General features: G+C 42.9%; 1 protein-coding gene across 2 annotated transcripts in view; it reads left to right on the top strand.

Moving 5' to 3' along the window:
- The first annotated feature begins 356 nt into the window (after positions 1 to 356).
- Positions 357 to 24359, top strand: part of DEGS2 (delta 4-desaturase, sphingolipid 2) — a 43743-nt gene continuing 19740 nt past the window's right edge. Inside the window, exon 1 of one of the 2 annotated variants that reach the window (XM_026680233.2) lies at positions 357 to 479. In XM_026680233.2, coding sequence (XP_026536018.1) covers positions 398 to 479 — 82 coding nt within the window. In that variant the 5' untranslated portion in view covers positions 357 to 397. Of the gene's footprint in view, positions 480 to 6558; positions 6675 to 24359 lie in introns of those variants that run through there. The other variant, XM_087952184.1, reaches the window with a different exon arrangement.

Raw genomic sequence — 24359 nt, 5'->3', positions numbered from 1 at the left:
GTACCCTATGACTATCATTAAGTGTTGTACCTGATGATTCTTGACGTATCTTTTCTTTTATGTATACTGAGAGCATTTGCATCAAAGACAAATTCCTTGTGTGTCCAATCACACTTGGCCAATAAAGAATTCTATTCTATTCTATTCTATTCTATTCTATTCTATTCTATTCTATTCTATTCTATTCTATTCTATGCTATGCTATTCTATTCTATTCTATTCTATTCTATTCACAAAGCCAAAGTTCGCTGGACGGCTCTGGGAGCTCGGTGGCTGAAGCGGGCGAGCGTGGGGCGGAGTTTGTCTCCAGGCTTCTCCAGGCTAATATAAGGTGCGTCTCTGGAGCGCGCTTTTCTGTACAGCACCGGAGGCGAGCCTGCTTAGTGCGATAGTAGGAATGGGTAACCGGGTCACCCGCGGGGATTTCGAGTGGGTTTACACTGAACAGCCCCATACGCAACGGAGGAAGGAGATTTTGGGTAAGTTAGGATTGAGACATTTTGAAAAAAGGGCGATGCTTCTGGCGAGGTGGAGGCGCTGGTCCACCTTTCTTTCCCCTCTCAAACGCAAAGAGTTGCCGTTTATTCCCAGTTGGTGGTCGGTTCGATCACTTGGGATGGCATAGGAGCGCGGCTGGATTTCCCCCTCCCGTTGCTTCTTGTTCTTTCCACTCGCCGCACCCACCCTCCCCTTGCAAAGTCTGTAGTCGACTTTGTCTTCTGGTGCCTGTGAGGAGACTTAATAATTTCCTCAGCATCCAGGAGGGACTGCTTTGCCACTTCCCGTTCCAGGACGTCTTGGTAGGTTCCCAATTAGTACAGAAGCATGGATTCCTTATCCAATTACTGATCAGCTCCAAACCTGCTTATCCTGATGGGCTAGGTGCTGCCGTTGCGCAGGGTATTTTTTTCTGAATCTCTGTGTGTGAGAGTGTATGTGTGTGTGTGTGACAGAGAGAATGGGAGAGGAGGAAGAGAGGGAGAGAGGGGGGGGGGGAGGGAGAGGGAGAGAGAGATCTGGGGCATCGAGATAAGAGATTTTTAAGGCTTTAAACCCGTTTCCTATGTAGACTGCTTCCTTCACAAATGAATCTTCAACAGGATTGGTCATAGTAAGGATCGGATGTAAGGGTTTTTTGGGTGGGACTAGTGAAGTCTAGTGGGTGCAATGATTCCTCTAGTTGCACTCATGTTGAACATCAACTAAACAAACCTATTGTTTGTAGTATAATTAAAACAAATACAAAGGAGTGACAACGGAGTCAGAGCTCCTTGGGGCAAGATTTAGAAAGAAGGATCCCCAAATGTAGCAAGTCTGGTTTATTATCAGATTTTGAAAAAAGCAAAACAGTGTATGCATTATCATCTAAGGAACTAATGCCCCATATTTTCTTATCCCCCACCCTCGGTGCCTTTCATTAAAACCTTATTTTCAGAGTATAAAATGAAGCTAACCCTTTCTTCCTTGTTCTACCCTCCCTCTTTTTGGATTATTTTTGTCCCAAATAAGGTCCTTGATACATTTTGAACCCCTAGTCCCATCATGTGAGATGGTTACTGCGATCTAGTTTAGCAACACCATAGGGACTAGATGGAACAATGATGAGGCTTGCTACCTTTTAAAAATAATAAATATTATTTTTATCCAGTCTTCTTCCTCCAGAAAGGCTCATTATTTTATGCAGTTTTCTATTCATTTTTTTTTTACTGCACAGCAGTTCTGAGGGAAGGGATGATTCAGCTGAATAGTATGGTCACTCAGCTAGGGACTAGACCCCCTGATCCTCCTCTGATTATCATAGCTTCCTTTATCTTTCATAGCAAGTTAGATGACTTATGCACTGCGCAATCAAAGACCTTCCAGAACTGGCACCACCCAGATTCTCTTTATTGGCTGAAGGAGGGTTGTATAAATTCCTTTTACTTACTACCAAACCCCCCCACCCCTTTTTTTTTGTTACTGAAGTCGGTTCTCCAAAGGGTATTGTGTAACATTTCTGCCTGGAGCAACTTTGTTGAACTGTATTGATTCCAAGGGGCAACTTGTTCCCTTTTAATTCCATTTGCCTTATTTATTAAGCAGACACCTGTGTCAAATATACTTATTTTGAAATTGGTTGACTTTAATTTAAATTTCTGCATGGCATTTAAGACATATTCTATATCCATTGCGTGCTGGGGACTGGAGGCTAAAACATATAAAGAGCAGTTGCAGGAACTGGGTTTGTCTAGCCCAGCGGTTGCCAACCGGTGGGCCGCAGTCCACTGGTGGGCCGTGAGAAAATTTTGGTGGGCCGCAGAGAAATCTCACTCCCAGAGCACCCCCCCCCAAAACAATTAATCCAGGCTGCGCAGAAACACAAGGCTGAGCCACCCACATGGTCTGCAGGAACCCTCCCTGCCCACTCACTCCTTATCTGGCAAACTTGCCTGCTAAGTTGCTATTTTTCCTTTTGTTTTTCCAACCACCAGCTATTTTGCTGTTCCGGGAGATTTAGATTAGATAGGAAGCAGGAAATGGTTGGACTTCTTGCTTTCTAGCTAGTCTTTAGATCTTCGGCTCTGCTTTTAAGGATAGCCGAACCTCCCTTAGGACTGAAGGTTTGCTTGCAAGCAAATTCATTGCAGACTCACGGCAAGCAAATTTGAGAGACTGAGCTAGCCGATGGCAGATAGATCACTGAATGATTCTGTGAGCAACTCAATCTGCCTGCTTTGCCTGATTTTGGGTAAAAGTTACTCTTTTTTAATAAAAAAAATCAATATTTACATACATGGTGTGTTGTGAGTTAATTTTGTGAGTTTGCTTGCAAGCAAATTTTATGAGTTTGCTTGCAAGCAAATTTTATGTGACAGACTGAGCTAGCCGATGGCAGATAGATAGATCTCTGAATGAATCTGTGATTCTGTGAGCAACTCAATCTGCCTGCCTGTTTTGCCTGATTTTGGGTAAAAGTTGTTCTTTTTTATAAAAAATTCCAATATTTATATAAATATATATAATATTTACATACAAGCCATGCCCAGCCAGTCACATGACCACCAAGCCACACCCACAAATTAGGCCACACCCACAGAACCAGTTAGTGGTCCCTGGGATCTAAAATTATGAGTTTGCTGGTTCCTTAGGTCCAAAAGGTTGGCAACCCCTGGTCTAGCCTGATGAAAAGAAGGACTAGAGGTGACATGATAGCAGTGTTCCAATATCTCAGGGGCTGCTACAAAGAAAAGGGAGTCAAGCTATTCTCCTTGAGGGCAGGGCAAGAAGCAATGGGTAGAAACTAATCAAGGAGAGAAGCAACTTAGAACTAAGGAGAAATTTCCTGACAGTAGAACAATTAATCAGTGGAACAAGTTGCCTCCAGAAGTTGTAAATGCTCCAATACTGGAAGTTTTAAAGAAGAGATTGAATAACCATTTGTTTGAAGTGGTGTAGGGTTTCCTGACTAAACAGGGGGTTGGACTAGAAAAGGGATCACCAACCTTTTGGACCTCAGGGACCACCAAACTCATAATTTTAAATCCCGTGGACCAGAGACCCTGGGGAAATCCCCCCAAAAAAGTCTGCAGGAAAATTCCCCACCCTGTTTTCCTACTGATCGAGCATTCTTTATTTGGGATCACAGGATACCGTCTCCAGCTCCATTCTCAGGGGGAGAGAGAGAGAGAGAGAGAGAGAGAGAGAGAGAGACTTTTGGCTTCATGCCAGGAAAGCAGCAGAAGTCTTTTTTTCTCTCCCCAAAACTCCACCAAAAATGAGTCTTTGTGAGACTTGTTTCACCAGCGCAGCCTCTTGGAGCAGGATGCCTTGCAGGGTCCCAAAGACTCATTTCTGGTGGAGTTTGGGGGAGAGAAAGAAAGACTTTTGCTGCTTTCCTTGTGTGCATCCAAAAGCAGAAGATGAAAGAAACGGAAAGAAGCAGCCCAGTGGCCAGGCGAGGTGCATGGGGTGAGTGGGGCAAGTTCCTGCCCTCCGCCCTTTCCTCCCTCCCCTCACTACCTCGTATTGTTCACAATGCAAGCGATGCAAGCCTTGTGTTCCCATGGGCCATGTGGGCGGTGAAGCCTTGTGTTCCCATGCAGCCAGGATTAATTGCTTTGGGGGGGGGTGCTTTGGGGGTGACATTTCTCTATGAACTACCAAAATTTTCTCATGGACCACCAGTGGTCCCCAGCCCATTGGTTGGCGACCACTGGACTAGAAGACCACCAAGAACCCTTCCAACTGTGTTATTCTATTCTATTCAATTACTTGTCTCTCTTGGCTATATTGAAAGCCCTTTTTATTTTTACAGGGTTAAGTAAATGTAACAGAGTGTTTGTAATTCTGGAAGGTTCCATTCTGTTTGACTCATGAAATAAGCTAATTTAGAGTTCTCCAAGTATCTCACACACATTCCCATCCCCTTTTGTTGATGGAAGTGATAGGAGTTTTAATCCACTGTCTCTGGAGGGTGATAGATCAAGGAAGTCCAAACTAAATACTTAGGGCTGTGTGTGTTGGATGATTGTGTAATACTCATCTTCTTTGTTCCATCTCTTGGGGTGTTTTCTTATATTTCCTTCCCAGCATGGCTAACCTGACAATTAACTCCTGACAGGAAAGTATATCAGACTTCATCATTAGCTCAGACCAAGAAGCATCTACTCCAAGGTGTAAAGGAAACTTCCCATAGAGTCCATAACAACCAAACAGTCTCTTCTTGCCCAGAATACCTATTCCTCATCCCAGGCAGTAGCTAGGATTTTATGCCCTAAAACCATGCATATTCCTTACTGGATAGTTTTGAAGTTCTCCCTGCATTTTAGGGGATTTCCTCCATGTGATTTATTATTAATTATTGTTAATCTAACAGAGATGATTGAATTCCATAACTCTGCCTTCTAAGGACCCCAAATTATGCTGCCTATTTTTGGCATCTGCTCAGCTCCTTCCAGAAGATGGTAGAGGACAGGAAGGCTTGGAGGAACATTGTCCATGGGGTCACAATGGGTCGGACATGGCTTCGCAACTAACAACAACAACTCCTTCCAACTGTCACATTCAACTGCCCACTCAGTAGCTTTTATTTAGGTTAGAACATAACCTGTATATTTTGTAGTGAACAGTAACCTGGTGTGATAGATATTCCGGATGGTTGTAATCATTGTCAGCATTGGCCGGATGCTGGATGCCTTAATTATGTAATTAGTTAATGTATGACATGCATAAATACAGCTCTGGCTGCAGATGAAGCCAGAGCTGACTTTAAACTATTATGCTTCATTGTTACCTGATATTTTGGAATGAAAGAAGAATAAAACCTCACTACTTGTTCAGCATGAGTGGTCTTTTTCATCATTAAATCCGGAAGAACAGCTGAGAAAAGCATTATGACCTCTAGTCTAAATAGCCCTAGTCAATATAGATGTGTTTATGTCTCTTTATTGGTTGGTTCATGCCTCTTTATTCTGGGGCCTGCTATCATCCAAAGACCTTATTGAATCTGATAGATCAATAACCTATATTTTTGTTTTCCCACAGTCCTAAACATATTCACCTTCCAAATTCACCAAAATATTTGAGCTTCCTCAAATAAAGTATCTGTCCTTCCAAAGAACAGGGTTGATTTCCTTTAGAATTGACTTATTTAATCTCCTTTATAGTCCAGGGGGCTCTCAAGAGTTTTCTCCAACACCACAATTTGAATGCATCGATTCTTTGGTGCTCAGGCTTCCTAATGGTCCAACTATCACAGCCATACATTACTACTGGGAAAACCATAACTTTGACTGTATGAATCTTTGCCAGCAAGGTAATGTCTCTGCTTTTTAGTATGCTATCTAAGCTTGCCATAGCTTTCCTTGCAATGAGCAAACATCTTTTAATTTCATGGCTGCAGTTGCCATCTGCAATGATCTTGAAACCCAGGAAAATAAAAGCTGTGTGAGAAGTAAAAAAGAAGAAATAATTATTCCTTAAAAGAAAAATGTAAGAGGATCAACATATTTCTCTTCTATACCTTTCTCTTCTATATAACCTTAAAAACCCTGGTGAAATGTTAACACAGACAGAAATGCTAACGAGATGAAATCCATTCAGCATTAGCTTCCTCCATTTGAGGATAGTTGTCATGATGATCCAGAAGAGAAGCCAGTTAATGTAAACAGAGCAGGATATAACCACTGTTGAACAAATGATAAGCATGTTACTATGGCTAGATTGTGAACCCAGGCATCATCCTAAAAATCATCTGAGAATCTTCCAATGCTCATTTTAACCAATGGGGCAGTGATGAAGGTGGGAGGTTTTGGGGTCTTGAGTGTATAAAACTCTGTACAATCATTTGTCTCATTGCCCTTGTGCCTCTACCCAGAAGAGCATGTTACAGAAGAGGACAAGGTGGTGGCTTTTACAAAAGTCAATAAAGCTCTGGAAATTGTTCATGAACTCTCCTGTTGATTCAAAACTGAGATTTTGTAATCTCACAATTGGCACCCAATGTGGGGCTCGAAGACTTTGCTCTCTGGAGAGAGTGGATTGATTGCACTGGGAGATGCCACACTGCTGTTTCAGCATCCGGAGTAAGACAGCTGCCTTCTCCAGAGGAGAGCTCTTCACTAAGAGGAACTGATGGGGAGACCTGAACAACCAGGGAGGTATCGCCCGAGCAGGGAAGTCCATTGCTTGCACTGGTGAGTAGGTGTTGGGTACTGAGTAGTCTCACTGGTGGATGTTTCTCCTTGAATGAATGACAGTGATGTATTGGATGTGTTATATAGTAACATACTCACTTGGCATTGGTTGGTCCTCAGCGGCGGGAAATTGAACAGCCATCACTGGCTATAGCCGCGAGCAGCCTGAATGTAAAAGGAGCTGCCGCGGCAACAGCACACAGTTCTGTTAGAGAAATAAAGAGATCATTATTGAGCTGACTCTGTCTCATGTCTCATTACCTGAGACCTAACACTGGTGATGAGGATGGGATACTGAGACAACAACAGAACCAGCAAGAAGCACGTGGCACCGAACTGAACAAAATGGCCGGAACAAACACGCCACCTGCACCGTTCAATCCTACAACTGAGGATTGGGAATCATATGTCGACCAATTCCATATGTTCCTTGAAGGGAACGATCTCATGAACATTTCAGAGCAAAGAAAGAGAGCGGTTTTCCTCACACACTGTGGACCTCCATCTTTAAAATGGCCAAAGCATTGTTGGCACCAAATGACGTGAAAATGACGGCCTGGCCAGACCTAGAAAGGATCCTGCAGGCTCACTACACACCACCAGTGTCCTGCCTCATCAAACAACATGAATTCTACTGAAGGGACCAAAAAGAAGGCAAGAGCATCAGTGATTTCGTTGCAACCCTGAGAGACATTGCCGGAGCATGTGAGTTCCTGAACATGGACGAGGTGATGAGAGACCATGTAGTCCTCGGGCTGCGAGACCTGACATTGCAGAGCTGACTTCTGACTAAGCCCAAAATAACCCTCAAAGAAGCAATTGAGGAAGCCACTGCAGTGGAAGTGTCACAGAAATTGGCAGCTGCCATGAGAAAGATGAATAGGGCACCGCAGGCATCATCAAAAGACACTACCACCCACCATGAGGACGTTGAGTCTGAGTCGGAAAGTGATGAGGACAATGAGGGGGTAAGCCAACTCCGCTCAGAAAGAAACACAAAGAACTGAAATGGAAGAAGAAAGGAATTTTGGTGTACCTGGTGCAAAGGAAACCATCCGCGATCGGAATGCCGTTTCCTCAATGACATTTGCCAATGATGCAACCGGCGGGGACACATTGCAAGGGCCTGCAGAGCATCAAAGAACTACTCTCCCAGACAGAGATGAGGTACACCCCCACGGAACAGAGAAAAGCAATCAGAAAACCAATGAAGCCAATCCAACAGGAACCAGCGAGGAAAAGAAGCAACAAAAGGGAGAGGCGAGACACACCAGACGATGACCGTGGGCCACTCCAACATAACAAACATCCAGAAAGTCCATGTCCAGGTTACCATAAAAGGTCAGAATTGTCAGATGGAAGTGGATTCAGGATCATACCTATCCTGGGACACCATAAATCGATTGTTTCCAAGAATAAGCAGAAATCAGCTTAAAAAACAGACCTTAACATTAAAGGACTATCAAAGGAACAAAATTCCCATGATAAGCATAGGAAAATTCAAGGTGACATTTAAAAACTACTCCGGAGTCCTGCCATTGACCATAGTAGACCGGGACCAGCCTAGCCTGCTGGGGTCGAGTGGTTTGAGCCACTTGGAATCGAAGTCACCGGGAGACCGAGACCGAGTGGGAGGAGACCCTGATGGAAGAATTCCAAGATGTTTTCGATGGAGAACTAGGCAAGTACCTGGGGTCCCCGATCTCCTTTAACCTAGACCCAACCATAGCCCCCATAAGACTTAAAGCGAGGCGGGTTCCTTTCGTGCTCAAACCTAAAATTGATGAGCAGTTAGATAAGCTCATCGTACAAGGGATTTTAGAACCAATTGATCATACGAAGTGGGAAACACCTATTGTCATGCCAGTAAAGCCAGACGGGTCCATGCGTATCTGTGGGGACTACAAGGCAACCCTTAACCACGCCCTACAACAAAGCGCATACCCCGTCCCAGTGGTACAACACCTATTGTATTCCCTAGGTTGGGGAAAAATATTTACAAAATTTGACCTCACACAAGCCTACCAGCAATTACCGGTAGACGCAGAGACAGAAGCCCAGATGATCTTAATGCATAGAGGGGCATTCAAGTGTAACAGATTACAATTTGGGATCAGCGTTGCCCCGGGGCTATTCCAGAGCCCAATGGAACGATTGTTGCAAGGGATTAAAGGGGTGGTGCCTTACTTCGATGATGTCCTCGTATTGGCCAAGGACAAAAGACAATTGCGCGAATGCTTAAGGGAAGTCTTAAGTAAATTTAAGGAAGTGGGGCTGAAGGTAAAAAAAGAGAAGTGCCAATTAGCCGCCACCAAAGTAGAATTCCTGGGCTATCTGATAGACAGGGAAGGAATTCACCCAACCGAGAGCAAGATCAGAACAATCAAAGAAACCCCCAGGCCCATGAATAAAACTGACCTACAAGCTTTTCTAGGACTTATTAACTTTTGTAATATATTCCTACCACAGAAAGCGACAATTGCAGAGCCACTACACAGACTGCTTGACAAGAAAGTGGCATGGTCCTAGGGGCAATGGTAGGAAACAGCATTTTGCGGAATAAAAAACCTAATCACATCGGACAGCATATTAGTCCAGTACAGCGAGACACTTCCGGTAACCCTAACCTGCGATGCATCACCTTTCGGGGTCGGCGTCATCCTCAGCCACATGTTAACTGATGGAAAAGAGACCCCCATTGCCTTCTACTCCAAAACACTATTGAAGCCGGAGCAGAACTACAGCCAACTAGAGAAAGAAGCATTGGCTGCTGTCACCGGAGTCAAATGATTCCACGAATACATCTATGGGAGGAAATTCACCCTAATTACAGATCACAAGCCACTTCTGGGCCTCATCACAGGAAACAAAGCCACCCCAAACATACTATCATCTAGAATGATGCGTTGGTCAGAATTCCTAGCCACCTAAGACTACAAATTGATACACTGACCCGGAAAAGACATAAACCATGCAGACACACTCAGTCTTTACCCAACATAGAAGAAGACCCATCTCCAACCACATTTACTTTTCTAATAGAGACTCTAGAAGAAGCACCGGCAACAGCAGCAGACATCGTGAAGGCAACAGCAAGAGACAAAACCCTGGCACGAATATTGAATTGGGAAAGGTTGGCCAGAGACTGAAACCACTGATGAAATCAAACCATTCCGAAACAGACAAACGGAACTCTCAATTCTGAAAGGGTGTGTACTATGGGGGGAATCGGGGGATCATGCCTGAGATTTTAAGGGAAAACATACGAGAAATATTACATGAGGGACACCCGGGGATTGTAAGGATGAAATTCCTGGCTAGGACCTATGTATGGTGGCCAGGGATGGACAAGGAAATAGGAGACTGGGTGTCAACTTGTAAATGTCAAGAATCTAGGCCAGCACCTCCCGCAGCACACACACATGTGTGGGAAACGCCAAGGGGGCTGTGGTCAAGGTTGACATCGATTTTGCGGGACCAGTAAAAGGACACACATTCCTAATAGTGGTGGATGCATACTCCAAATGGTTGGAAGTAAGCATCATGCAATCCACCACTACAGAAGCCGTAATTAGACACCTTAGGAGGCTATTTGCTACTCACCGATTGCCAGATTTAATTGTATCTGACAATGGGCCCCAGTTCGCAGAAAACCAATTTGAAGGGTTCTTAGCACAGAATGGAATAAGACACGCACTAACAGCACCAGGACACTAACAGCACCAGGACACACAAATGGATGGGTGGAACGCATGGTACGTTACACAAAGGAAACCCTACAAAAGCTAGGGCCCGGGGACACACAAGAAAAGATAGATAAACTGTTAAACATACAACATATAATGCCCAGTGCAACAACAAAGAACAGCCCCGCCGAACTACTCATGGGAAGGAAGCTGAGATCAACCCTAGACAGATTACACCCCACATATAACCCAGATAAACCAGTAGACTCATCCAGTAAATGCCGGACATTTCAAACAGGGGACCTAGGGTACGCTAAGAATCTAACAGGGGGGCCCTTGTGGATACCTGCAAAAATGACCCAGGTAACCAGGCCCTGCTCTTACAGAGTGGATACAACAGACGGGCGAAGCTGGAGGAGGCACATAGACCAGCTCAGAAACCGAGGAATGAGGGGCGACACAGATAGAACCAAAGAGGAAGGGGGAGACCCCTCACACAGGCACAACACAACCAGAGAGGAGGGGGAAGACCCCTCACAAACAAGGACACAAACAGAACAAACCCTGACAACTAACAACACACAACCCAAACAAGTAAGAATAGCTCTGAACGGAAAACGCAAACACTACCTGAATCCCTAGGGCAGGACAGCATAGCCAGGCAGGAACAGGCCAGAGAAGAAGCCAAAAGAGTGGCCTCTAGCGGGAACAAAATGACCACCACAACCAGAAATTTCCAGGAGGTTCCAAAGGGAAGAACAGGAGAAACGGTAAATCCACCCGAACAGTTCAGAGACCAAACAGTGACTAAGTTGTGCAGGTCCAGTCGCATCCATAAAAGCCCCGCCTACTTACATGATTACATACGGTAGGTGAAGACAGGATTGGGTGGACCGGACCAAGAGGGGAGGGGTGTTATGTATTAACATACTCACTTGGGATTGGTTGGTCCTTGGCGGCAGGAAATTGAACAGCTGTCACTGGCTACAGCCGTGAGCAGCCCGAATGTAAAAGGAGCTGCTGCGGCTGCAGCACACAGTCCTGTTAGAGAAATAAAGAGATCGTTATGGAGCTGACTCCATCTCATGTCTCATTACCCGCGACCTAACAGCTTGCACTAGAGGAAAGTGCTGACGTGTATTAAACTTTCCTCTATGTTGTCATATCCAGGCAACTGGATTGGCCAGAGGTTAGACATGTAGAGTGGTGACTGAAGGTAAAAGTATTCAAGGAGAAACTGAGTAAAGTCTTGGGTGACGATGGGAGCCTGAAATGGAAAAGTTGTTAAGGATCCTGGGAATAATAAGGGATAAGAAAATACCTTCTATTCCCCCACATCTCTCCATTAAGGGAATTGTTGAGTTAATGGAGAATAATGGCTAAGCCCATATGCTAAGCAATTGAATAAAATGACAATGATTGAATACACAGGCTGGAATTAGTTTAGTGCAGTGGTTCCCAAACTTTTTCAGTCCACCACCCCCTTGGTGCTAGAAACTCATCTTCAATGCCACCCACCCAGGGGTAGGATTTAAATTTCTTAACATTTGGTTCTGTGGGCGTGACTTGGTGGTCATGTGACTGGCTGGGCGTGGCTTGCTGGCTGGGCATGGCTTGGTGCTCACATGACCGGATGGGCATGGTTTGGTGGTCTTGTGACTGGGTGGGCATGGCCAGGTGGCCATGTGACTGGCAAACCAAATATAAGTGGTCCTCACTTAATGGCCAGTTGCTTAATAAGTGTTCTAATTTATGACTGACCTCCCCAGAGCTACTTGATCTGTTTTTGGAGTTTTGACAGCCATGCACTCTCTCTCTCTCTCTCTCTCTCCTCTCCCTCTCCCTCTCCCTCTCCCTCTCTCTCCCTTATAACCCTGCTGGAACAGGTGGTTGGACTAGATATCTCATTCACTTTCTCTTTCTTCCCTCCCTCCCTTTCTTTTTCTTTCTTTTTCTTTCTGTCCCTTCCTTCCATCCCCCCTCTTTCTTTGTCTATCCCTTTTCTTCCTTTCTCTCTCCCTTTTTCCCCTTTTCTCTTTTCTTTCTTGTCTCTTACTTCTTTCTCTCTTTCTTTCTCTTTCTCTCTCTCTCCCTCCCTCCATATCCCATTCACTTTCTCCTCTCTTCCTCTTTCTTTCTTTCTTTCTTTCTTTCTTTCTTTCTTTCTTTCTTTCTTTCTTTCTTTCTTTCTTTCTTTCTTTCTTCTCTCATTCCCTCTCTTTCTATCTTCCCTCTCTTTCTCTTTCCCTCTCTCTCTATCTTTCTTTCTATCCTTTCCTTCCATCCCCCTTTCTTCATCTATCCCTTTTCTTCCTTTCTCTTCCTTTCTCTCTCCCTTTTTCTTTCTTACTTTCTTGTCTCTTCCTTATTTCTTTCTCTCTCTTTTCCTCTTTCTCTCTCCCCCCTCTCTTTCTCTTTCCCTCTCTCTTTCTTTTCTGTCTCTTTCTCTCTTTCTCTCGTTCCCTCTCTCTCATACCCTCTCTCTCTATATCCCTTCCTTAACCTATCTACCTACTTTCTGCCCAGGCAGGTGTGGTCTAATCTGTCAAAGGCCTGGGCCAATCCTGCATCACCCTGTTTCCCCCTTCAGAGGCCCGGCCCTTAATTTCCCCATTCCCTCCCCCACAACCGCCTCTTTCATCGTCCCATGGCTGTGACTTTACCTTCCTCCCACAGCTCGCTGCCAGGGAAAGCAAGCCAGGGCTGAGCCATTGTTGTCACTAGGCTCCCCGCCAGCCCACGTCACCCTTGTCACAAATGCCTGCAGCCACCACGTGGTTTTTTTGGTGTCGCTAGACTGCATAAATTAGGCATGACTTACTTAATCATCTTGTTTAGCAACAGAATTCTGGGAGCAATTGTGGCCGTAAGTTGAGGACTATCTGTGATATTATTTGCTGTAGCAAATAAGAAAGGGTATTTACACTGGTTCAATTGCTGAACCTCATTGATAGAAAACTAGAGACACTGTGGAATGAAATCAATTTTATTTATTTCCTATATTTATAGCACACATTAATTGTATATTACTGAAGGCTGTGTTCTCTCTCCTTTTCCCCCCACAACAACCTTGTTAGGTAAGTTGGCCTAAGAGAGAGTGACCCAGGCAGCTTTAATCCCCAATTGAGCAATTCATGGTTTCCCAGTTTCTAAGTCAAAATTAAAGACAAAGACCACAGAATTTCAGAGCTGTTAGCAGAGACAAGCAGTATTAGAACAATATCTGTAAAGACACTGAAAAAAACAGACATAGAAAACCAAGGAAAGTTATCCAAAAGTTCTCTGAACTTAGAAGGAGGTCACAGCCACATATTGGGTAGTAAAGGATGCTAATGGACAGATAGTAACCAGTTCAAAGGAGATCAAAGAAAGATGAAAGGAGTACATGAAAATACTATACTGTACAGTACAAATGTCACCATCCTTAGAAGGTATTTCTTATATACCCCTTTCTTTCTATGATCGATAATAATTTATGAACTTTGAATGCTGCTTAGCTTTCAATACCTCTCTACACCATGCATGTTGAAATCTAGCCCGGTGTAAACTGGAGATGCTGAAGGTGTGGTTAACGACTTACAATTTGGTGTAATTTTACAATGCAAACCTAAACCATCAGAATGGTTAATAGGTTAATGTTAACCTAACCCAGATAATTAGGTTAACTTAGGCTGTGCTTCAGCTAACCATGATTTAGCGTGAAAGCCAGAGGTTTTCCTTTGCTTTTCAAACCCCTTACCCTTTACCCTTTACCTTTACCCTTCCCATCCCAGAACCATTTGCTGGAAATCTTGGCACAACAAGGGGGCGCTCATACGTCTTGCCTTCCCACTGCTGCTCCTCGAGAGAACCCCCGTCACCTGCCTGTGGAGGAGGACTCATCTCTGGCTGCTGCCAGAGGGCTCTGGGTGGCACCGGGGAAGAAGCCCTGCTTTCCATCTGTCTTGTTCTGTGGCTCTTGATGTCACTCATTGAGCTTCCTGGGTGACTCGGAGGCAGCGACAGACCGGGCCAGGAGAACCGCCCCGCCCTGGGTCCATCCGGCCAGCTGCCAGGAGACCTTCCTCGCAGCTGGCTTGACCTGGCCCAGGTGGGGACCTGTCGCGGCTCAGTGCTTCTGGGATGGGAAGGGTAAATACCGCCTGTAGTGCTGCGCTGATCCCCTGTGCCTGCAAAAAACCCTCCAGGAGCCGTGTGTTTTTTTCGGTGTGGCTGGACTCCTCCAGAATCCCCCTGGCAGCCCGCTTGCCTCTTAGCCCCTAAGGCATCCCACCGCCCCCCAGGGGGCAGTACCGCCCACTTTGGGAACCACTGCACTAGAGGGAAGTGCTGACATGTATTAAGATTTCCTCTATGTTGTCATATCCAGGCAACTGGATTGGCCAAAGGTTAGACGTGTAGAGTGGTGACTGAAGGTAAAAGTATTCAAGGAGAAACTGAGTAAAGTCTTGGGTGGTGATGGAGGCCCGAAATGGAAAAAGTTGTTAAGGATCCTGGGAATAATAAGGAATAAGGAAATACCTTCTATTCACCCACATCTCTCCATTAAGGGAATTGTTGAGTTAATGGAGAATAATGGCTAAGTCCATATGCTAAGCAATTGAATAAAATGACAATGATTGAATACACAGGGACCTGGCTGGAATTAGTTTAGTGCATTGGTTCCCAAAGTGGACGGTGGGATGCCTTAGGGGGGCGGTAAGAGGCAAGGGGGCCAGCAGGGGGGCACTAAGAGGTGGCAGGGGGGCATTTGAGGTGCCGGCCCCGCAGGCTCACTGACTGCCAGCTACGCAGCCCATTGACTCTCCAGCCAGCCAGGCTTGTGCACAGGATGCGGGTGGGTGCAGCTGCAGCTCTCCAAGGCTCGTGGCTTGGTTCGGTTCGCCTCTACATGGCTGTCCCGGACCTAGAACCTAGCCTCCCTCTGCAGCCCGGTTCTTCCGACTGAGCCCTGTGCTTGCTTGCTTACTTAATTTCCAAGCAATTGTTCCCTCCACCTCTGCCGGTCTGGGCTGCTTCCGCACGCCTTCCTCCCCCTGGGTGGAGCATAAAAATGGGCGGAACACTTCACTGATTAGTTGGGAGTCTCTGAGCGTTTGCAGAGTACCTCCCCTTGCTTGGCCCGATGGAAGTGGACCTTGGGTTGAAGCAAAAAGGGTGAGGTCGGCTGCATCGCTGCCCCGGGGAGGTTGGCATTACAAAATTGGATGCCAAAGGGCCTGGAGAAGGGGCAGAGGGGGCAGCTGCATTAAGGAGCAGGAAGATCTTAGCTATGGTTTATTCATTGATTAAGTCAGAATCAAACAGCATGCTAAACTCTAAACCAGAATGGCTGGCTTGATATATTCAGCCCGTGTTTCTCAACTTTGGCAATTTGTGTGGACTTCAATTCCCACTCTGGCTTTGCTCTACTAACCTTCTCAAAGTGCCACTGGTGTTGTATTCTTTCTTTCTGTTTGTCCATCCATCCATCCATACATACATCCATCCATCCATCCATACATCCATCCATACATACATACATACATCCAAAGGTCTGCCTGTCTGCCTGCCTTTCTGTCTACTTATCTATCTATCTATCTATCTATCTATCTATCTATCTATCTATCTATCTATCTATCTACCAATATAGATCTATCTATCTATCTATCTATCTATCTATCTATCTATCTATCTATCTATCTATCTATCTATCTATATCTATCTATCTATCTATCTATCTATCTATCTATCTATCTATCTACTGGTATCTATCTATCTATCTATCTATCTATCTATCTATCTATCTATCTATCTATCTATCTATCTATCTATCTATCATCTATCTATCTATCTATCTATCTATCTATCTATCTATCTATCTATCATCTATCTATCTATCTATCTATCTATCTATCATCTATCTATCCATACATACATCCAAAATGTCTGTCTGTCTGCCTGCCTACCTGCCTACCTACCTACCTGCCTGCCTACCTGTCTTTCTGTCTACCTATCTGCCTACCAATATAGATCTACCTACCTATCTACCTACCTACCAATCTACTTACCTACCTACCTATCCATACATTCATCCAAAAGGTCTGCCTGCCTATCTGCCTATCTACCTACCAATCTACCTACCTACCTACCTACCTACCTACCTACCTACCTACCTATCTGTCTCTTTCTCTCTGTCTGTCTGTCTCTCTCTATCCATCCATCCATCCATGTTCAAAGCTCCAGCCCCGCAGGCACATTGGGAAAGTAGAGCAAAGCCAGTCTGGGAGAGGTGGGGGAGAGAGAGAGAGAGAGAGAGAGGGAGACCTGATGTATCAGATTGAAATGAGACCTAGTTTAGACTGAGGCCCTTTTCTACATTGAAACATTTTTGCCAGCACATTGAAACATCTTTGGCTTCTATTAAAGGTTTTGTGGACAAAACATGGTCAAGACTATCAGGAAGCTCTCACATTTTGTTGAGGCTTTAAACAGGATCCATTGGACCAGATATCCATTCTAAAAATTACTTTTCCCCAATGTATTAATTACAGTGCCAATTCTGAAGAAGGCAAAACCAAAATGTACTGGTAAATTACGAGGAGAAAAACACACCCACACACACACATACACACACACACACACACACACACACCCACACCCTCCCTTCTAACCTTGCTGGAGCAGGTGATTGGACTAGAATAGATATCTCATTATCTTTCTTCTCCCTCCCTCCCTCCCTCTCTCCTTCTTTATTTCTTTTTCTTTCTGTCCCTTCCTTCCATCCCCCCTATTTCTTTGTCCCTTTTTCTTTCTTTCCCTTTTCTCTTTCTTTTCTTCCTTCTCTCCCCCTCTCTTTTCTTTCTCTCTCTTTCCCTCTCTCAGGCTCACCCCATTGACTTGACCTGCTTGGGCAGGTCCCTCCAATGCAGTGGGCTCAATGGGGTGGACCTGTGGGGCCGGCACCTAGAACGCGGCTGTACTGGCATGTTTGAAAAGTAGAGCAAAGCCAGAGGTCGGTAATTTTTGCTGCAAAGAATCACAAAAGCTTCTGGGTTGTGCACAAGAAGGGACACACATGTCAATGCAATTCAGCAACATAAAATAAAGAGATACAAATAAAACAAATCAACAAGAATCAGCAAAGCATCTCTGATTAGATTTTATTCACTGCTAGAATCTAATCAGAGATGCTTTGCCGATTCTAGTGCAATGACCTGCTCCAGCAGGGTTGGAAGGGAGGGTGTCACGTGTATGTGTGTGCATGGCCGTCAAAACTCCAAAAAACAGGTCAAGTAGCTCTGGGGAGGCCAGTCATAAATTAGAACACTTGCTAAACAACCGGCCATTAAGTGAGGACCACGTGTATTTAGTTTGCCAGTCACCTGGCCATGCCCACCCAGTCACATGACCACCAGACCACACCTACCTGGTCATGTGACCAGCAAGCCACGCCCAGCAAGCCCTGCCCAGCCAGTCACATGACCAGCAAACCAAGCCCACCCAGTCACGTGACCAGCAAGCCACACCCTCAAATTAGGCCATGCCCACAGAAATTTGAATCCCACCCCTGGGTGGGGAGCACCGAGGATGAGTTTGTAGCACCAAGGGGGCGGTGGACTGAAAAAGTTTGGGAACCACTGGTTTAGTGGAACCAAAATGATGTAGGGAATCTGACCTGTATTAGGTAGATGCCCTAAAAAGGGTGTTTGAGAAAAATAAATTGAGAACTCAGTTGTTAGAAGAGATAGAATATCTCTGCTCAGGGCAGAGGCAGATAGTAAAAAGTTAATGCTTAAATAATTGGAAAGCCCCATCCATACAGTAAGATGTTTCAGACATTGGGGCTGACCAAAGAATATTTGGTTAATTTATGTTGTTATGTGTGGTAGGAAGAAGGAATGGAAGAAAAGAAATACTGCAGTTTATAAAGATCTTGAGAATATAGCCAGAAAGCTCTGAAAGCTCTTACTAAGAGTAAGGCAGAAAGGTTTAGTGGTCTTCCCACCCGGGGTTTAGCAAGTCTAAATGGGAACATTCAGATAATTTGGTTTTGATGTGAATTCTGTTAAACATTCTTAGATGCACATCGATAATAATAGTATGTAGGAATGAATATGATTGAATTGATTGTGATATATATGGCCCAACCCACTGCTTGGAGAATGAGCTACAGGTTGCCCAAGGACAGAAAGAGTGGGGAATTTAAGGGACAACACCTCCCCAGGACTGGAAATGTTGTTTAATAACAGATAACAGATAATCAGAGTTGGAAAGGACCTTATAGGTCATCTAGTCCAACCCCCTGCCCAAGCGAAAACCCTATACCATTTCTGACAAATGGCAGTAATAGTGTGTGAAGGTGCCTGTGTGTAATCATTTCCAAACCTGTAGGGAGGATGAGACCCTCTAATAATAGTACAAAAAAGGTTAATTAGAAAAAAGCTCCCTGAAATAATTATGAGGATAGTTTGAATGGAGAAAGCATGTAATGAAATATTGTTATGTGCAATTGTTTACACAAAAAGTCTGATTGCAGTACAAATGTGAGTATCTGTGAAATGTTCCAAAGGTCATAAGGAGTGATAAGGCAAAGTGATCCTGAGACCTGAGAATGCCTGTATGTTAACCCCCTTAGAAAGATTCCCTTTAGTATAAAGAAACAGTAAGCTGCAAGATTTTGTTGTTGTACTTGTTATGTTGTACTTGTTTCATTGTTGTACGTGTTTGCAAGACCGAGAAATGAGAAAGATTCTATGGAGAAGTGGGAGAGAAAGTTGTGGAAAATGTCAGTGAGTTAGAGACAAATATAGAGAGAATTATTTTGTTGAAAGGAGGTGAGATTTCTGTGTAGTTTAATATTTTTCCTCCCTGTATTCCCCCTTCCTGGACTGTTTGCCTTGCAAGAGAAATAAGAAAGGCGGCCTGAGGTTTGCTTTTTCCGTTTACAGTTTTCTCTCTCTCTGCTGAGCTTCTCTGGGAGAGGGGAGAGAAGAGGTAACCTGCTCGTGCAGCCTTAGACATTACAGCAATCTTTTACCTGCATATAAAGGGAGGCAGGTATATTTCTTTTCTGCTCTGAATACTATTTTGATTTCTGTTCTACTTCTGGAACTTTTTGAGGTTTAGAATGTGCTTCCATCTGAATGGGATCTGAATCTGACTCACATTTTACTAAAAGCAGAGAATTGACACTAATATATTTCAGAGCATGGATTCAAAATGCCTCATTGCTACCTCCCACTTTTACGCCTTTATGTCTGTGACTTTTGAGTCCTTAGGAGCAAAGGTGCTCCATCCTATGGCATTTTGTTTGTTTATTTGTCAGCAATACAAGCTGTTGTCCTTTAAGGAATTGTTAGAGAGATGAGTTAGAAATTTCTATATATGGAAAGAGGGATAAAATACTTAGGACATATGATTAATGAAAGCAGTAGAAAAATAACTTTTGAAGGAGTTGAGGAGATTTCTAGGATTGCCTGGATATTGTAGGCTGTGAATAGATAATTATGCTATTTGTATAAAGTTTTGTATGCAAAACTACTAGAATGAGATGTTTGCGGATGGGAAGAGAAAATAATAGAAGGAATTGAATGTAGTGAGCAGAGGAAGTTAGAGAAAGTAGGAGCAAGCAGAAATGGATATTGCCTGTGGAAAGCATGTTAATTTTGGAAGTTGGAAGTTGCCTACATCAGGATAGTCATTAGGGGACTAAGGTATGATGTGACTTATTTGTAGAAGCTTATGGATGCTGTGGATTGTGACAAATATGCGAGAAATGTATAGCACATAAAAGAGTTAGTAAACAAAGTCTACTTTGGCAACTTTAGCATAAGAGCATTTCAAGGCATTCGACTTGATTTTACTAAACTCCATCAATTCTTTATTGATGATAAATGGATACACAGGAAAGGTTAAATTCCTGTATAAAAATTGCTGGACGTTGTTCGTGATGTCTCCTGTTGATTCAAAACTGAGAATTTATAATCTCACAGCTGTCACTGTTTCCATTTTTCCCCCTTCTGTTTGTTGGGAAGTGATGCGACTGGATGGTATGATCTCAGGTTTTTTTTTTAATGTTGAGTTTCAAACCAACTCTTTCACCCTCATCGAAAGGCTCTTTAGTGTATTCTTCACTTTCTGCTTTTAGAGTGGTATCATCTGCATATTTGAGGTTGATATTTCTCCTGGCAATCTTCACCATACATAAATGTTATTCCACCCAAATCTCAAATCTAAACATTCAAAGTCCAACAATCTTAAATTTTTCAATACTACTGCAAAGTTTAAATGGCCAGAGGCTAGACTACAGCTCTCATACTCGGCATGTTGTTTGTCAAGACAATTATTAAGCTTTTACTGGCACTAGTAGTTAGTATTTTTGTAGTTGAATTGTTCTTCCTCATATAGTAAGCTACCCCTGAGGCTAGAGTCAGGCTGTTTATGCTTAATTCCTGCTTCATAATCTACCTAATGGCACAATATAGTTTAGCATCAAGCAATAGTTAATTAATATTTTTCTCTTTCTCAAGAGACTTTCTGACACAAATTTATGTTTGGTTTCTTGAAAGGGTGCTCAGGCAGCAATCTCATGCATCCAGATTCCATTTTTTTAAAAAATGAAAAACAAATAAATGTATCACTTGCTTTTTGGTTATTTTGGTAAAAGCACGAAAGCCCAGTTTTGCACCAAGAAACCCATGCTGCTTTGTGAAAGCTAGGAACTCTTTATTTTTATTTTAAATTTTTAATTTTTTTATTGAATAAAAACATTAAAAACAATGAACGTGATGAAATCATCCTGACAAACCTATTTGTCATACGTATCTATTATGCATAGCATATAATACAATTTTACATAATATATACATTTCTTTATACATTGCAGCAATTTTCCATATTTCTAATCTACTATCTTAACATCCTTATTTTAATTTTAAGTCCTTCCTTTTTCCCCACCATTGATAAAATTTGTCCCATACTTTATAGTATTCAGTCTCGTCCTTATTTTTTATTTCCAATGTTGGTTTCTCCATTTTGGTGCATGTCCATATCTTTTTAATTATCTCGGTTTCATTGGGAATTTCCTTAACTTTCCACTTTTGAGCATAAACTAATCTTGCTACCGTGATCACGTGTATTATTAGATACATTAGTTCCTTACTGTATCTCTCTGTATTGATTCCCAGCAAAAACAACCCCGGTTTATACGCAAGTTTAATCTCACCAATTTCTTCTAACCAACTTTGAATTTTATGCCAGAATTCCTGGACTTTCCTACAAGTCCACCATATATGATAATACAATCCGTATTATCAAAGTACAATAAATGCTGAAGAGTGGCAGGAAACTGGCTTAAGTTTTGGATGAACTGGTCAGAGTTTTGGATGAAAATTTCCATCATCCCTGGCTATAGGTCTCGCTGGTTTATGGGAATTTGATTCCAAAGATAGCTAGAAACTTGCAGTTTCCAGTCCAGCTCCAAATCTAGTGCAGATTGGAAATTGCATTTAAGCTGGTTGGGGCAAAGAAAGAAGCAATGTTTGATTTTGTTTTATCAGCTGTATGATTTCTCTCTTTTTACCTTTCAAACCATCCTGGTAGGATGTTAGATAGGAAATCTAGATTATATTAGTTCTGCTATTTCTACCTATATCATTAAGTTGGTATTCCATTGACAGAGAAATTCTACTTCGCAAATGTCCTTCAAATGGCTCATATATAAGAGATAGTATATGGACCTACATGAGGACAAGTCATTCTGCATCTTTAAAGTTCTTCACCTCATTTTGCATCTTGACAGTTTCAATCCTACCCATAAACTGGCTGAAAATCTATCATTGGCAGATTTCATCAACTAATTCTTGCTTTTCTCTCCAAGATCATAAAAAGGGGTCAAATATAATCAAGATTGTTTCTAGCAAATACCCTTAAAAAAATGTTCTATGCTTACAGTTGGCTGTTACTACCTATTGGCATAAATAAATAAGATACTTATTTATATATAAGTAATGTGTGTGTGTGTGTGTGTAATATACACACATATGTGGCTAATAAAACTTAGATAGCTACAGGGAGCTTTCTGGAACTCAAGAACATGATCACCACCATCAAATTAGCTTTGTAAATTTTTCCATGTCTGGAAAGAACCAGGCTGGAGAAGGAGAAAAGGTGTGCCTTTGAAAGCAAGCAACTGGAGAAGGAAGGGGTGAGGCAGAAGATATTTGAATCACAGGAAGCAGCTTACCTAGAGCTATTCAGGCCACATTTTGCAGCATGTTTTCTTTCCTCTATTCAGTTCATTGTGGAAAATAATAACCATTTCATGTTCTCTTATTTTGGGCAATGAATAGAATAGAATATAATTCTTTATTGGCCTAGTATGGTTGGACACACAAGGAATTTGTCTTGGTGCAAATACTCTCAGTATACATAAAAGAAAAGATACATTCGTCAAGAATCATAAGGTACAACACTTAATGATAGTCATAGGGTACAATAAGCAATTAAATCATACTAGGAAACAATCAATATAAATTGTAAGGATACAAGCGACAAAGTTACAGTCCTACAATCACAAGTGGGAGGGGATGGGTGATAAGGAGTGATAAGAAGATTAACAGTAATAGTAGTTCAGACTTTGTAATAGTTGAACAGTGTTGAGGGAATTATTTGTTTAACAGAGTGATGGCTTTCGGGGGGAAATGTTCTTGTGTCTAGTTGTTCTAGTTGTTCTGGTGTGCAGTATAGCATTGTTTTAAGGGAAGGAGTTGAAACAGTTTACGTCCGGGATGTGGGGGGTCTGTAAATATTTTCACAGCCCTCTTTTACACTCGTGCAGTATACAGGTCCTTGATGGAAGACAGATTGGTGGTAATTGTTTTTGTTGAGGACTTGGTCACAATAAGCATTTGAGTAATCTGATGGGTTGTGTTAAGAATGGGGAAAAAATCAGAAAGAAGTCTAATTTAATTGAAAATGAAATAAATGAAGTCCATATGAATGCCCCTCCCCATATTTTAATCATTTCCATTACTTTGGGAATGGCTTTGAGAGGCTGCATTCAAGATTTTGAGGAAGACACATTTTTGTGGGCCTCCCTATTCAGCACCTTTAGCTTAGTATTTCTCAACCTTGGCAAGTTTTAAGATTTGTGGATTTCTATTCTCAGCCAACTGGGGAATTCTGGAAGCTGAAATCCACATCTGTTAAAACTGTGAAGATTGAAAAACACTCAATACTGAGGTTATCCTTCCCTGGAGGAAACAACTTTGCCCCAGTTTTGTAGCTACTATTCTGCCAGTGAGAAGTAGGGTTCCTCCCAATGTTTAGCTACTAGATTAATAATGATTGATTTATTGTGTGGTGCTAGGATTAACAGCTCAAGAAGTCAAATCACCTTCTCACAAAAGCAGGCACTTGCTCAGGTGGCTTGCAGCCAAGGATTAGCCTTTTCTGTTGGCATGTAACCCAACTTATAAATTGGAGTCAAGGCTAGTCCTCATTCTTGAATTAGAGGGTCAGCATAAAAACCCGAGTCTCTGCTAGTGGAAGGTTTACCTGGAATAAGTAACTTCCCCCTCCATTTGAAAAAAAAATCCCAGATTTTTATTGTTCTTCTAGTCCACTGAGGTGGATGAGATAGCTTCCAGATAACCCATGTACTATTTCCTTATTGATGATAAGGAAGGATAAAAAATGGGGTGCAGGCTGAAAAGAGGAATTTTTCTTAAGCTGTTGTGCCTGAATACACCTATAATTTGATTGTTCAACCTTAACTTTCTCTTACTTTCTCTCTCTCTTTCTCTCCACACACAGTTGTGTGCATGTATGTGAGAATGTCTGCATGTAGCCACACAAACACATATATACCTACACAAAAAATATACTTATCTCCAGGAAGATGTTCCTACAAGAAGAAAAGCAATTGGCTACTGTTTTCCTGGAACAGAAAGTGGAAGGGGTACAGCAACAGGCCAGTTGTCCAGTAGAAGGATGTACTGCAGTGGTGGGATTCAAT

Source organism: Notechis scutatus, chromosome 1, assembly GCF_049901735.1.
Source record: "Notechis scutatus isolate UNSWTSFEM ecotype Mainland chromosome 1, rNotScu1.2, whole genome shotgun sequence".
In the NCBI taxonomy this organism is placed as follows: Eukaryota; Metazoa; Chordata; class Lepidosauria; order Squamata; family Elapidae; genus Notechis; species Notechis scutatus.
Note: the sequence above shows the minus strand (reverse complement) of the source record. Positions and strands in the feature narration are given on the sequence as shown.